This window comes from Anolis carolinensis, chromosome 6, assembly GCF_035594765.1.
Source record: "Anolis carolinensis isolate JA03-04 chromosome 6, rAnoCar3.1.pri, whole genome shotgun sequence".
NCBI classification, from domain to species: Eukaryota; Metazoa; Chordata; class Lepidosauria; order Squamata; family Dactyloidae; genus Anolis; species Anolis carolinensis.
In genome coordinates this window covers 94,098,859-94,112,156 of record NC_085846.1, presented here as the reverse complement: position 1 = coordinate 94,112,156, position 13,298 = coordinate 94,098,859, and the positions used below count along the sequence as shown (strand labels likewise).

Here is a 13,298-nt window from a genome sequence, read left to right as displayed (position 1 = left end):
ATGGGGTAGGAAGGGGATGTAGAAGCCCTGAGGGTTTCTCCCTTCTTATCTTGGAGCGCTGGCATACTGGGCAGGTGTTGACATATTTTTCCACATCCTTGCGGATCTTGGGCCACCAAAAATCCCTTAGGATCAGATGCATGGTTTTAAATAGTCCGAAATGCCCTGCTGGTTTGCAGTCATGACACAGACGAAGCGCTTTTTCCCTGCCCGGTCCGGGTGGGATATAAACATGATTTCTATAGCAAAGCAGTCCATCTTTAAGCGAAAAGGGAAAATGCAGACCTTGACGAAGTTGGTCCTGCGCCCAGGTATCTGCTTGCTGACTAGCCCTGATTTCTTGAGCACAGATGGGTCCTGGAGTAGAGGAAGTTGAACCAATGGGAGTGGATTTGGTGTTCCCCACTGTGAGCGTGGCAAAGTTCTCGGGTTGTAGTAGTTGGGATTCAAAGGTCTCCTTGCGTCCTGCAGCGTATTCCGGTTTACGTGACAGGGCGTCTGCTTGCTTGGTTTGGGCTGGGGTCACATAATGGATCTGGAAGTTGAAACGTTCAAAGAATAAAGCCCAACGTTGCTGCCTCTGATTTAGTTTGCGGGCAGTTCTTAGATGTTCTAGATTTCGATGATCAGTGTGGACTTCAATGGGAAATTTGGCCCCTTCTAGCCAATGTCTCCAAGTTTCAAAGGCTGCCTTTATGGCCAGTAGTTCCTTTTCCCAAATGGTGTAATTTCTCTCTGGTGTGGTTAGTTGACGGGAGTAAAAGGCACAGGGATGAAGGTGGTCTCCCACCGGTTGTAAGAGTACAGCCCCAATTGCCACATCCGAGGCGTCCGCTTGCACAACAAAAGGGGTTCCAGGATCTGGGTGCTGTAGAATTGGCTGGGACGTGAATAATTTCTTTAGTTGCTGAAACCCTTTCTCTGCTTGATCAGTCCAGCGGAAGGGCTGTTTTCCACAGATGCAGCTAGTGATTGGGTCAGACCAGCGGGCAAAATCTGGAATGAACTTGCGGTAATAGTTCGCGAACCCCAAGAAACGCTGCACCTCTTTCTTGTTAGTTGGCGCCCGCCATTCCAATACTGCTGAAACCTTGGCTGGATCCATGGAGAGCCCTAGAGGCGAGATACGGTAACCAAGGAAATCTACCTCTTGTAGATCGAAAGCGCATTTTTCCAACTTGGCATAAAGTCCATGATCTCGCAAACGTTGTAACACCATTTTGACGTGGTTCTCATGTTCTGATTGTGATCTAGAAAACACCAAAAAATCGTCCAGGTAGATTATCAAGAACCGATCTAGATAGTCCTGAAAAATATCATTGACAAAATGCTGGAACGTTGCGGGGGCTCCGCATAATCCATAATTCATAACTCGGGACTCGAATAATCCGAATTTAGTCTGAAAGGCAGTCTTCCACTCGTCCCCTTCTCTGATGCGAACTAGATTATAAGCCCCTCGAAGATCCAGCTTGGTGTAGACCTTGGCTCCTCGAAGTCGGTCCAGTAGATCCGAGATTAAGGGCAGGGGATAACTGTTCCGCTTGGTGATATTGTTCAATGCTCTGTAGTCCACCACCAAGCGTAATTCCCCTGACTTCTTCTTCACAAACATCACTGGGGAGGCGGCTGGGGATTGAGAGGGTCTGATGAATCCCTTGCGAAGGTTTGTCTCTATGAATTCCCTGAGAGCTTCTTGCTCCGGTTCAGTCAGGGAGTATAGGTGCCCTCGCGGGATCGGGGCCCCCTCCACCAAGTCAATGGCACAGTCATAAGGTCTATGTGGGGGTAATTTCTCGGCTTCTTTTTCATTGAATACATCCCAATACTCGGAGTACTTCTTGGGCAGGGTGATGATGGGCTCGGTCTCTGTGGCATGGCAGACCTTGGCTACGAGGCAATGGTTTTGGCAGTACTTTGAAGCAAACTGCAGTTCTCTGTTGGACCAGGAGATGTTTGGGTCGTGGAGAGTCAGCCACGGGATTCCCAAAATCACAGGGAAATGGGGAACCTCGGTAACAAAGAAAGAAATCTCTTCCATATGTTCCCTTATCCACATCCTGGTGGGTTCTGACCACTGGCTTACGGGCCCCGTCTTGAGGGGGCGGCCGTCTATGGCTTGCACCACACGGGCATTCTTGAAGTCATGATATTGTAATCCCAGAGAGTCGGCATACTCTCTGTCAATGAAGTTGTTGGTGGCTCCGGAGTCTATCATGGCGTGGATCATGACGGGTCCCCTTTTTGCTGACCATAAGGTGACCACTAGAAGGAACAGGACCCCGGTTGGCGGCTCTTGAATGGGTTTTCTGACCGGGTTGGCGAGCCTCTCTACGCCCGGTCGTTGGCTTCCCCCGCCGGCTGTGTGCCAGCCGCCTCAGACGCCTTCGTCTCCGTGGAGGACGCCGCCGCAAGACGGGCGGCGGGCTTCCCTTTGGCTGGACACTCTCTGGCGAAGTGGCCCCCATTTCCGCAATACCAGCAGAGATTTAAGCGTTGGCGACGGGCCTTCTCGGCGGCATCTAACCTGGGTCGCACGTTGCCCAACTGCATCGGCACCTCCTCGCTCCCTCTGGGGTATGGGGTTGGTGGTGGGGGTCTCCACACTGGACGCGGCTGGACGCTGGCGGGAGCGGGGGGTTTTGCCCCAGTTCTACCGCTCTGACCACGTACCCATTGTTTCCTGTTGGCAATCAAGACTTCAGCCCGTAAACATTGGTCAATGAGTGCTTCGAGGGACTGGGGAGGGTCCACCTTGGAGATTTCTTCCAGCATTTCAATGTTGAGACCCTCCCGAAATTGCCCCCTGAGGGCTACATCGTTCCAGCCGGTGCTGTGGGCCAGCACTCGGAACTCAGCTATGTACTGAGACATGGGTCTGTCTCCTTGAAAGAGGCGCCGGAGTTTATGGCCGGCTGCCTCCAAATTGTCCTCGATTCCCCAGGTCTCCTTAAGGTGATCCAAGAAACGTTGCGCTGTTCTTAGGTGGGAAGAGGCTTGATCGAATAGGGCCGTCGCCCAGCTGGCCGCTGGTCCGTCTAGAAGGCTGTAAACCCACGCCACCTTGATGTCTTCTTGGGGAAACTCGGCGGCACGGGCCTCTAGGTAAGCCTGGCACTGGCAGCGGAAAACTTGGACCTTGGAAGCTTCTCCAGAAAACTTAGTTGGCAACGCCATGGCCGGGAGGCGGACTCCGCGCTCCCTCAATCCTTTTATTTCTCCATCCTGCGCGTTGAGTCTGTCACGGATGCGATCCACTTCATCTTTGCTGATGGTGTAGCTGAGCGGCTGCCCAGCCGGCGCGGCTCCGGTCGACATTCTGGCCTTGGTTAATTGGTGCTTATGGGTGGCGGAGTCAAACTGTCAGGACCCAGGCTGCAAAGGCACCAATAACCAAACACAGAGGCCAGAATCTAACTAATATCTTTATTGAAGGAATATATAAAGTTAATAAAAGCAAGTATATGAAATTGTCCAAAAGCAGACCTTTCAGGAAAGGTCTCAATTAGCCCAAAAAAGCGATGTCCAATATGAAATATTAAGGTCCAAAGTTGTAATCCAATAACCGAAACACTCACTTTGCCAGGCAAAGTGAGGGGAGATGACAAGGTCCTTTAGTCCATAAACTTGAGCAAGGCTAGGAAATAACTTGATACTTGAAACAAGGCTTAAAACGTGGAACAAGGTAACAAGGAACAAGAACAAGGTCCGTGGAAGAACTTGGTAAAATCCGTGATACAAGGCAATGTTTAGTCCTGGGAAACAAGCAAGGTCCGTAGGTAAACAAAGGCAAAAACAGGAGCGAAGGCTGGAAAGCAGGGCAAGGCTTGAGCAGGAGCGAGGCTTGAAACGGAGCGCGCTGTCCAGACACAACTCGCTCCGGAGGTTGACGAATTGACTCCGCGAAGTTACTTCGCGGGTAAATCACCTATATAGAGTCTAACTTTCCCGCCGAAACAGTTCTCTGGGAACCAGAAACGAAAGCTAATCTTTGAGACCAGATGTTTGACTCCTTAAGGATTCTCACGAAAAAGGAGACTTAATTGGCTGAATTCTTGGCTGCTATCCTCGCACTCCTGCGCGAAGCAGCTTCCAAACCTCTCTGTTGTTTACAAAACTCATGGCGGGAGAACACAGGAGAAGTGGGCTCCGGATTTGTTTGACATACTTCTGGGTCACAACTTTCTTGCAGGTGCAAGGTTCCCAGATCTGCCTGGGAAAGATCTGGCTGAGAAAATTCCAGTTCAGACTGGGAAGGTAAAAAACCCAAGTTTTCTTCATCATCAGGCATTACAGTGTCATAAGCAGGACTACAAGGCCCATGAGTCATCACAATATGGCAGAGGACAACCCAACACATTTGTGGGCAAAGCAGCCAGGGTGATGGTTAGGGTAATGTTTCTCAAGCTCTGACATGAGGGATCAGCAGTTACTTTCAATGTGCCAAGGACTGTGCCATATTTGTTCTCATTGACTATAAATGGAAATATTTGGACCTGTTTTTATGCAATAGCTTGAAATCAGGGATGTGTGTGTAGGATATACTTCTCTTCCTGGACTATTGCTGCAAGCTGAAAATCAGTTTCCTGTGGTTAGAATCTTTGAAGCATTCAGATTTCAAGTGTATCTTCCTTGAAATCTTACTTAACCATCCCACTAATAGCTGAGCAGTGGGGTAAGGGGGCTTTCCCTTCTTCACAGCTGTTTACCTACAGTCACAGCAGCTTGAGTAGGGACGGTGACATTTAAGTCCAAAAATGAGCAAAACAGTTGTGGAGCACCCAATGAAATCTACAGGAGAAACGAAATACATCACAAGATGCTCAAAAGATTGTCTGTTTATTAGTTGAATATCTTAGAATAATAGAATAATTATAGAATAATCTTGATATGCTTTAACCCATGAATATGCTTTGAAGGCCTTGTTTAGTGAGCTGTATAAATTTATAAGAGAGCCAGCCAGCATGGCATGCATACCTGTTTGAGCATTGGATTTTGACCCTGGAGACCAGGGTACTAAACCATGATGGGTTTTCAGGCCATGCTGGGTGACTTTGGGCAAGTAATAGGCAAAGGCAAACCTCTCTGAATCTATCTATATATATAAAAGGCTTTTGGCATCACGGCGACTCACAAAACAACAAAACCCAACACCCCCCAAACTCTAAAATTGGCAACACAATCCATCATCCCTGCCTCCAGTAAGATACAACACAATCACACAAAAAACACAATCACAACACCAAAAAAAAGGCCGAAACCCACAACAGGCAATGTACGCATGCACGTGGAACTCAAAGTATTTTTCGGGACAGCATGGCTGCCCAGGATCAGCTCGCTCCCTCTCTCAGGTCCCCCCTCCTTCTCTGTGAACCCTTACCAGATGCCTCCTGGCCTTTTCCCGGCAGGCCCCGGCCCCTTCCTTCTGCCCATTCAGGCTGCACCCGGTCTCCTCCGGGACCTCGGGGCCCACACCTTCCTGCACCCATGGGCCTCCCTATTGTCCCTCCACCGCCGGACCTCCTGGCCCTGCCCCCTCCATGGCTTTCCAACTCCCAGGGCCATACCATGGGCTTTCCGGCCTTCCCTTCCAGGGCCAGAAAAGGAAAAGAAAAAGGTAAGCAAGGGTCTCCCTCCTCCTCCTGCTCTCTCTTCCAAAGGAAGAATTACCACTCCCCCTTCGGCCACCCCATAGGGGCAAAGGAAGAAGAGGAAAAGGAGGAGGAAGGGGAGGAAGAGGGAAGGGGAATGGGCTTCCCGAGCAGGAGGAGGGAAGGGAAGGGGGGGTCACACTCCCTCCCCCCTCCAAACAAAATATAAACAAAGGCAAGTAAAGACCCGACAATAGAACACAAGGTTGGGAAACAACGAAAAACAGGACGAGGAATTACAGGAGGGGCTTTCTTCGGGAGGGGGCTACCATGGGAGGGAACTTCTACTATTCTTATTCTTATTGCCATGCTTTCTATATTTTGGAATATATATATATACATAAAATAATACAAAATAATAAATACAGCCAGACATTGGAGCTGCAAGGATATTCAGTGCAATTCAACCACACCAATAAAAGATTAACCTTTGTAAAAGGCAACCAGGCTTTGAAACAGTGATACTACTCTGAAGCTGACCAACCAAAGATTTCCCCTAGGTAGCAAGCACCCAGGCTTTGAACCACTGAGGCTATTCATTACAATTTTACCATCCCAAAAAAACATTCCCCTAAAAGGCAACTACCTAACCTTCCAAGCAGCAAGCCTATTCCTTTCTATCCCACCTCACCAAACAAGGATTCACATAAGAAAATGGCCAGGCTTTCAGGCTACAAAGCTATTCACTGTTATTCCACCTACCTAACAAAGAATTCCCATACGCCACAGCAACCCGTGGCCGGGCACAGCTAGTAAATCTATAAAAGACACTGTAATAGGTTCGCCTTGGGCCGGTCATCATAAATGGGAAAGACTTGAAGGCATAGAACAACAACAAAATCATGAAAGGGCAGCACATAAATTGCTAACATGTTACATGAAATCGTTACTGTTTTTATACATTGCCTGTAGCCTCTAGTACCCAGTTTAGAAATGAAAATTCATTAAGGAACTTTTATGGCTAAAATGAAAACATGTGAACCAAAGGCTAAAGGTCTCTTATTTAACCCCTTCGAAACCAAAGATTTTAATCTAAAATCTGTGCACCTTCACGTCAATAATGTTACTTCTCTATTGCCCAAAATCTTTGTTTTGGATTGGATTGGATTGGTATTAGATGTGGCTTACCAAGGGAGCAGCATTATATAGTTCCTTTTATTACAGTCTCTTGTATATGTTTCTAAAGGGGTCTGGATATCATCTTCACAAAAACATTTTAACATTTGTACTTTGACATAAATAACAAAACAATTGTTTCAAGTAAAATGATGCAAAATATGTATTTTTTGGTTTGTGTCGTCCGTTAAAAGGATCATCTTGGAAGTGTACCCACAATAGATCCAATCCCACAGGGAGACCCATATATCCATTCCATGGAGTTGGAGTTTCCCCATCCCTGAAGTACAGTTAATCAGGGCATATGTGGCCTTCTGGGGCTATTATATCTTATCAAAAGACTCCCACTCACATTTGTCATTGCCTCTTCTCAGTCCCTTTCAATCTCTTATTTTCTCATGTACACATTGTATTGGCAATGTGAGTTGAAGGGTCTAAGAGAGAATCCCGAAGTACATACTGCTATCAGAGATAAGAAGGTAGATAAAAGAGGTGAAAGGGGGGGAAAACTCAGAAATATTTTTATTTGAATGTGACAATTCAGTTGCAGATCATTGTCTTTAACTTTATATTGCCTTGTTGGTAGATGCTAGTCTCTCTCTGATGTATGTGTGAAGTGACAAGTTACCACTGGCACTTTGGCATCTGCAGCAACACATGACTTGTCATGTCAGATTGGTTAAATATGCCATATCTTAGGAATATTATATATGCACATTAAATATGTATTAGAGTGTGAGCATTAAATATAGATTACAGGGCAAAATAAAATATATGGGCACAACCTTTTACAGGTCCAATAGGAAAAGGTTTTGAGGTTAGTGTTTGATAGCTTTGATATAATTTTTGTATGAATTGATTGGTTTGGATCCTACAATATTAAAACATTGAACAATATTAAAATATCAGCATAGGCAACTGATTTTGTCAGGTCTGGGGGCAAATACAATAAATTAATATATTTTAATATAAATATTGTGTATACATTTACTATTTTAAAAAGTTTGCTTCAAGTTGGATAAAATATCTACAAAAATAGTGAAATTGTTATCTTTTATAGTTGTCTTGGATTTATGTTGGCTTTACACTTGGATTTGGATGGGTGGGGATGGTGAAATGTAACAAATTGGGGTTCTTGTCGGATTAGAGATAAAATTTTAGGGGCTGTGTGTTGGAAGAGATATGAAATGTTAGCAGAAATTCTGGAATAGTGAAGGTTTCAAAGTATCTGGACAGTGTATCGGTGGTGTAACCTTTTGGCAGTGTAAATATTTTGTATTATCAATTTTTAGAGTGGGTATATTGATTAACAACTTTTAAAATAAATTTTGTCTTTCAGCTTCTCTCTTGAAAGGTCTAAAACATGCTAACATTGTGCTGCTTCATGATATCATTCACACAAAAGAGACATTGACACTGGTATTTGAGTTTGTGGTAAGTAACCATTCTAATATTCTGTGATCTGAGCTACAAAACATAATGACTGCTATTAAAGTAGATTTGGATAATTCACACATTAATTTCTAAGGACCTCATCCCATTAGCAGGGGGAAAGTGGGGAAAAGCTGAGGGAACTGTTTTACTTTGTTCCCAATCATCGAGGTCTGTCTTGTGGGATAGCCAGCCATCCCACGTCCTTTCCCCATCTTTCTGTCTTTTGCCGTTTGGAGTTGGGTAGCACCCAACTCCTGAAAATGCATTCTGGGCTCTGTTTCCATGTGCTGCGGAAACTGAGTATCATGGAGTCCCACTGAGTATCATGGAGTCTATGTGTATATGGGCATTGAATGTTTGCCCTATATGTATATAATGTGATCCGCCCTGAGTCCCCTTCGGGGTGAGAAGGGCGGAATATAAATTCTGTAAATGTAAATGGAAGTGCTCTTATGTCATGTGATGTCCTTTTTTGAACTTCATTTCCAAAGCTCATGGAAACAGAACCGAGACTGCATGGGATGACGTCCCTAGTGCTCAGTGCAGTAATTCCGTTTGGTCTTGCCACCAAAGGTCCCCCCCCCCCCCCGGGATATTTTCAGCTCCTCATAAGTTGTACAAGTTCACCAAGTTCTCCTGGTATTTTAATGTTTGGTCAAGATATCCTAATTTTGCTGTGCATTTTATTATCCATCATCCTGCTTCTCTTTTTGAATTGCAATTAAACAAGTGGTTCAGCTTTCAATTTGGTGTATTCATTAATTTTTAGCCTGTTTTCATTTTTTTGTTTGCATCAATTGTATATAGAGTAGAGTCTCACTTATCCAACATAAACGGACTGGCAGAATGTTGTATAAGCAAAAATGTTGGATAATAAGGAGGGATTAAGAAAAAGCCTATTAAATGTCAAATTATGTTATGATTTTACAAATTAAGCATCAAAAACATCATGTTTTACAACAAATCGACAGAAAAAGCAGTCCAAATGACGGTAATATTACGTAGTAATTACTGTATTTATGAATTTAACACCAAAACATCGCAATATATTGAAAACATTGTCTAAAAAAACATTGGCTACTAACAAATTGACTACAAATATAGAATTGCATAAAATGAATGTACAGTAACAACATTGTCGGAAATTAAATCCATTAAAAGTTCAATCCTTGCTGCCTAGAGAAACAGCAGTGGATCGGGGCAGGAGGCAAACTGCGTTGGATAATCAAGAATGTTGGATAAGCGAATGTTGGATAAGTGAGACTCTACTGTATTAATAATGCTTCAATAATGTGTTGTTCACTACTGGGCTCCATGGGGGTCTAAAGTGTGGGAGATATAGTAATTATTTTAAAGAGATTTAGTAAACGAAGCAGCAGTTTTCTGTTTAAGCACTCACCTGTTAGCTATTGTCAATGAATTATTGTCTGTAGATGAAAGCCTGGAGGAAAGTTGAAGTGCTTAGTTTCTTCTGTTTGACAATTATAAAAGCTATGTGGGTTGTAAGAGAATGGAAGCTTACTCCACAGCACACATGTTTTAAAGTCAAATATTGTTATAGCAATAAGCTGTTATAACAAGAAGAAAGGTAATGCTTATTGCCAGGGCCAGAACAGTATCTGGCTAGTAAATTTTGCACACCTATTTTCAAGATTGACCTACCGTATATTAATCTTACAACAATATACGCTGGGATAATGTCACGTGGAATCTTCAGTACATTTTAGTAATCAATATCATGATTCCAGACTTATTTTATTGGAGTACTGTTAGTTCATAGCTATTTTCAGGCTTACAGAGTTGGGAAGCAACAACATACATATAAGTCTCCCTAAGTGTCTTTCTTTGCACCTGGTAGTTTGTGTTTTAATCAGCAGTGTCAGAAAAAAAAAATAGATGAATTTAATTTGTACTCCGTGCCTTCTATTCCCTGTTATGGATTTCAGCTATTAATTAAAACTTCAATTTGCACAGTACACAATGTAATGATCTAATTTGGTTCAGAGAAATACTTTGTGAAGTCTTCGGTTTGAACTCCTAATTAGTCCTCCTACATTTTCTTAAGACAAACATATGGCATTTGTGTAAAAGTGCTTCAGAATTGAACTGCAGTATTGTAATGAGAAATAATAATTGATCCCATTCCGAACTTCCACAGATGAAGTTGAGAATATTACAATTTATAAGAAGCAAATGACTCTCGAATAGGCTTAGTATTTACATAGGATGTATTTTTGAATGTTAACAAAGTTGTATAATTTATATTTAATTACTTTTAGTAGATCTGCTTTTTAGTGACAAATCTGTCAGTTTTATCATGTAAAGTGTGCCTAAATGATTTTTTGGGATAGGTAAAAGGAGTTTTTCTTATATCTTTTTTGTTATTTGCTGCTGTCTCTCTCTTAAAAACTTATTTTGCTTGGCTATTTACATATAAATGATGCCTTCTAATGTTAGGGATATTTGACTTTAAGACAACTGGTGCAAAACCAACTAAAACTTAACATTGGATATGATTTTGTAAAAGAAAGAAAGAAAGAAATGAGAATTCTGGTATTTGTTGATAAATAATAGTTAATAGGTCACTATTTTTAATATTTTGTAGCAGAAAATTTTGTGTAAGTAGACTACATTGTTTTGTGCTACATATACAGGTGAACAGGGTTTACACACTACTCTTTGGCAGACTTGCCTTGAAATATTGTTTCACATTAACTGAGGCACTCATAAGCCAGTCTTGTCACATAAAATTCTGAGTTTGCTTTGGCTAGGTGAGTTGTTAATTCCGAGAATGTTATAGACTATAGCTTACTCAAATGGGAAATAACCAATCAAGATATGAATTAAATTGGTTGTTTTCATTTTTGTTTAACAGGAAAATGGCAAGTTATGCAAAAATAGCAAATTTAACATTGTCAGTTTGAATTTTACAGTATATTTTAATTTTAAACACACTAGGAGAAAGGAGAAGGAAGTATACAAGTCAAGGTTCAGTTATATAATGTTGATTTAGTGTTTGCACTTGTGTATTTCTGTGATTTGGTATTATACTGAAGGTGCCAATCTAAGGTTTTTAAATAGCTTGAAAATGTGGAAATTTGCAGTTTCATTGAACTATGATTGGTCTAGTAACCTTTGTTCCATTAAGTGCCACTGGTGTGCAGGTTTGCCACAGGGTAGCCTCAAAAGGCTAATGAGTGCTTTGCATGGGTATGTAAATATGCTGTTATCAATAATCAGGAGTCAAAGCACCATGCCTTTCTTTATATGAGAAATTAAAAGAGATCATAGCCTCCATCATGATTTTAATATTTATGTACTAAAAATGAATTAAGAGCTTTATAATTGAAAACTGTTATCCAATGAAAGCAATAATTGCTGCTTCAGATGTATTCTGAAATGAGATAGATACTGGATACTCACAGCCAAACAAGCTTGTTTCATTTGAAATCTAGTACCTCTCACATTTTTTACATCTATGCACACAAACTGTATGATTCTGTGAATGTCATATATCTTTGTAAAACACTTCTTTAGTCGGGTTGTGTGTTTTCCGGGCTGTATGGCCATGTTCCAGAAGTATTCTCTCCTGACGTTTCACCCACATCTATGGCAGGCATCCTTAGAGGTTGTGAGGTAACAACTCCCATCAGCAAAGATTACTCCCATCACCACAGGGACAGACGTCTTTCCTTCTGTGGTAGGGAAATCTTCAGCTCCCTAGAGCTGAATTGTATTATCTATAAACTGAAGGTAGCACAACAACAACAAAACTTTATTTGGTTTTCCCTAGGCAGCATAACAAGATGGACAGGCTGCACACTGGATGCCACTATAGTTATGTCAGAGCCAGTGTGATATCTTATCTATGTATAGTTTAAAGATTTGGTTACAACTATCATAACACAAACAGACGGCTCAATTTTCATTCATTTATCAATGTCATTCTTTGATGGATGAGAATGCCATTCTCTTATTGTCCATGTAATGACAAGGATTCAGATAAGAGAATGGTCTTGACTTTGTTTTCTGGCTATTTGTGGGGAGAGAGGATATCCTTCTCTCCCTGAAACATGGAAATCTTATACAGAACCTGCCTTTGTTACATTAAAATGTTGTTTTTTTTTACTTAAACCCTTCTCAGACTTATTTTTTTCCATTACAGAAAAGAGAGAGAGCATCAAAGAGAAATTGTAATATTTTGTTTCTAACAATTATTCATTAATATTGGTTTTGTCACATTTCTTTCCACATTGTGTGCATCCAGATAGTAAACATTATTAGATGTATCTGTTACATGAATGGTTAAAATTTCAGCAAATAGGTTCAGAGAAATTACCAGAGAAGGCTGGGAAAGTAACTTACCAAATAAAATAGTGAAGATCTGTGTTGATAGTCATCAGTCTTAGCCTTACCAGGGCTGTTTTAGGGGATAATCTGCTGTCTTGACAATAGAACTGCACATATTCAAATGGCACACATAACTTTCAAACTAAGTCTGGCTATGGCCAAGGCATATATGGGAAGACCACAAAGGAATCCAGTTTTGTACCATTTGTGACTTCCTTGAGGGGAAGATAAGCAGGTCACAAATGTAAGAAATAGTGTTGTATGTTGTGTTCCTTGCTTTGAAAATATAGATATGAAACTTGCATTAGCTAGAATGTACATTTAATTGAAAAGCATGCTCCTTATTCTTTCTGTCCTTTTTTAACATTCACATAGATTATTCAAGGAAATTAATTTATTTTTATAATCATGTGAAAAGTGGAAATTTCTATCTTAGAATTCACAAATCAAATAGATGTCAACCATATATATATATTTCCTTTGGCTGCAAGGGACAATAATTGTGTCATCTAGAGTGTTATAGTAGTTTAAGCATTGGACTCTGACTTTGGAGACCAGGATCCAAATCCTTACTCAGCCATGGAAACCCACTTGGAGATTTTTGGCAAGTCACACACTCTTGGCATTAAAAGAAGGCAAAGGCAACCCTCCTCAGAACAAATCTTGCAAAGTAACTCCATGATAGGTTCGCCTTAGGGCTTTCGTAAGTTGAAAACTATTTGAAGACACACAACGACAACATCCAGGACA

General features: G+C 41.8%; 1 protein-coding gene across 7 annotated transcripts in view; it reads left to right on the top strand.

Annotated features, from left to right (window-relative positions):
• The window catches only part of cdk14 (cyclin dependent kinase 14), a 281,590-nt gene that overhangs the window by 103,041 nt on the left and 165,251 nt on the right, over positions 1–13,298 (top strand). For all 7 annotated transcript variants that reach the window (XR_009999670.1, XM_062957395.1, XM_062957398.1 and 4 more), the window contains one exon: positions 8,104–8,198. Coding sequence is in view for 6 of the 7 variants with exons in the window: in XM_062957395.1 (XP_062813465.1) it covers positions 8,104–8,198 (95 nt within the window). In the remaining variant the exon portion in view is untranslated. The remainder of the gene's footprint in view (positions 1–8,103; positions 8,199–13,298) is intronic.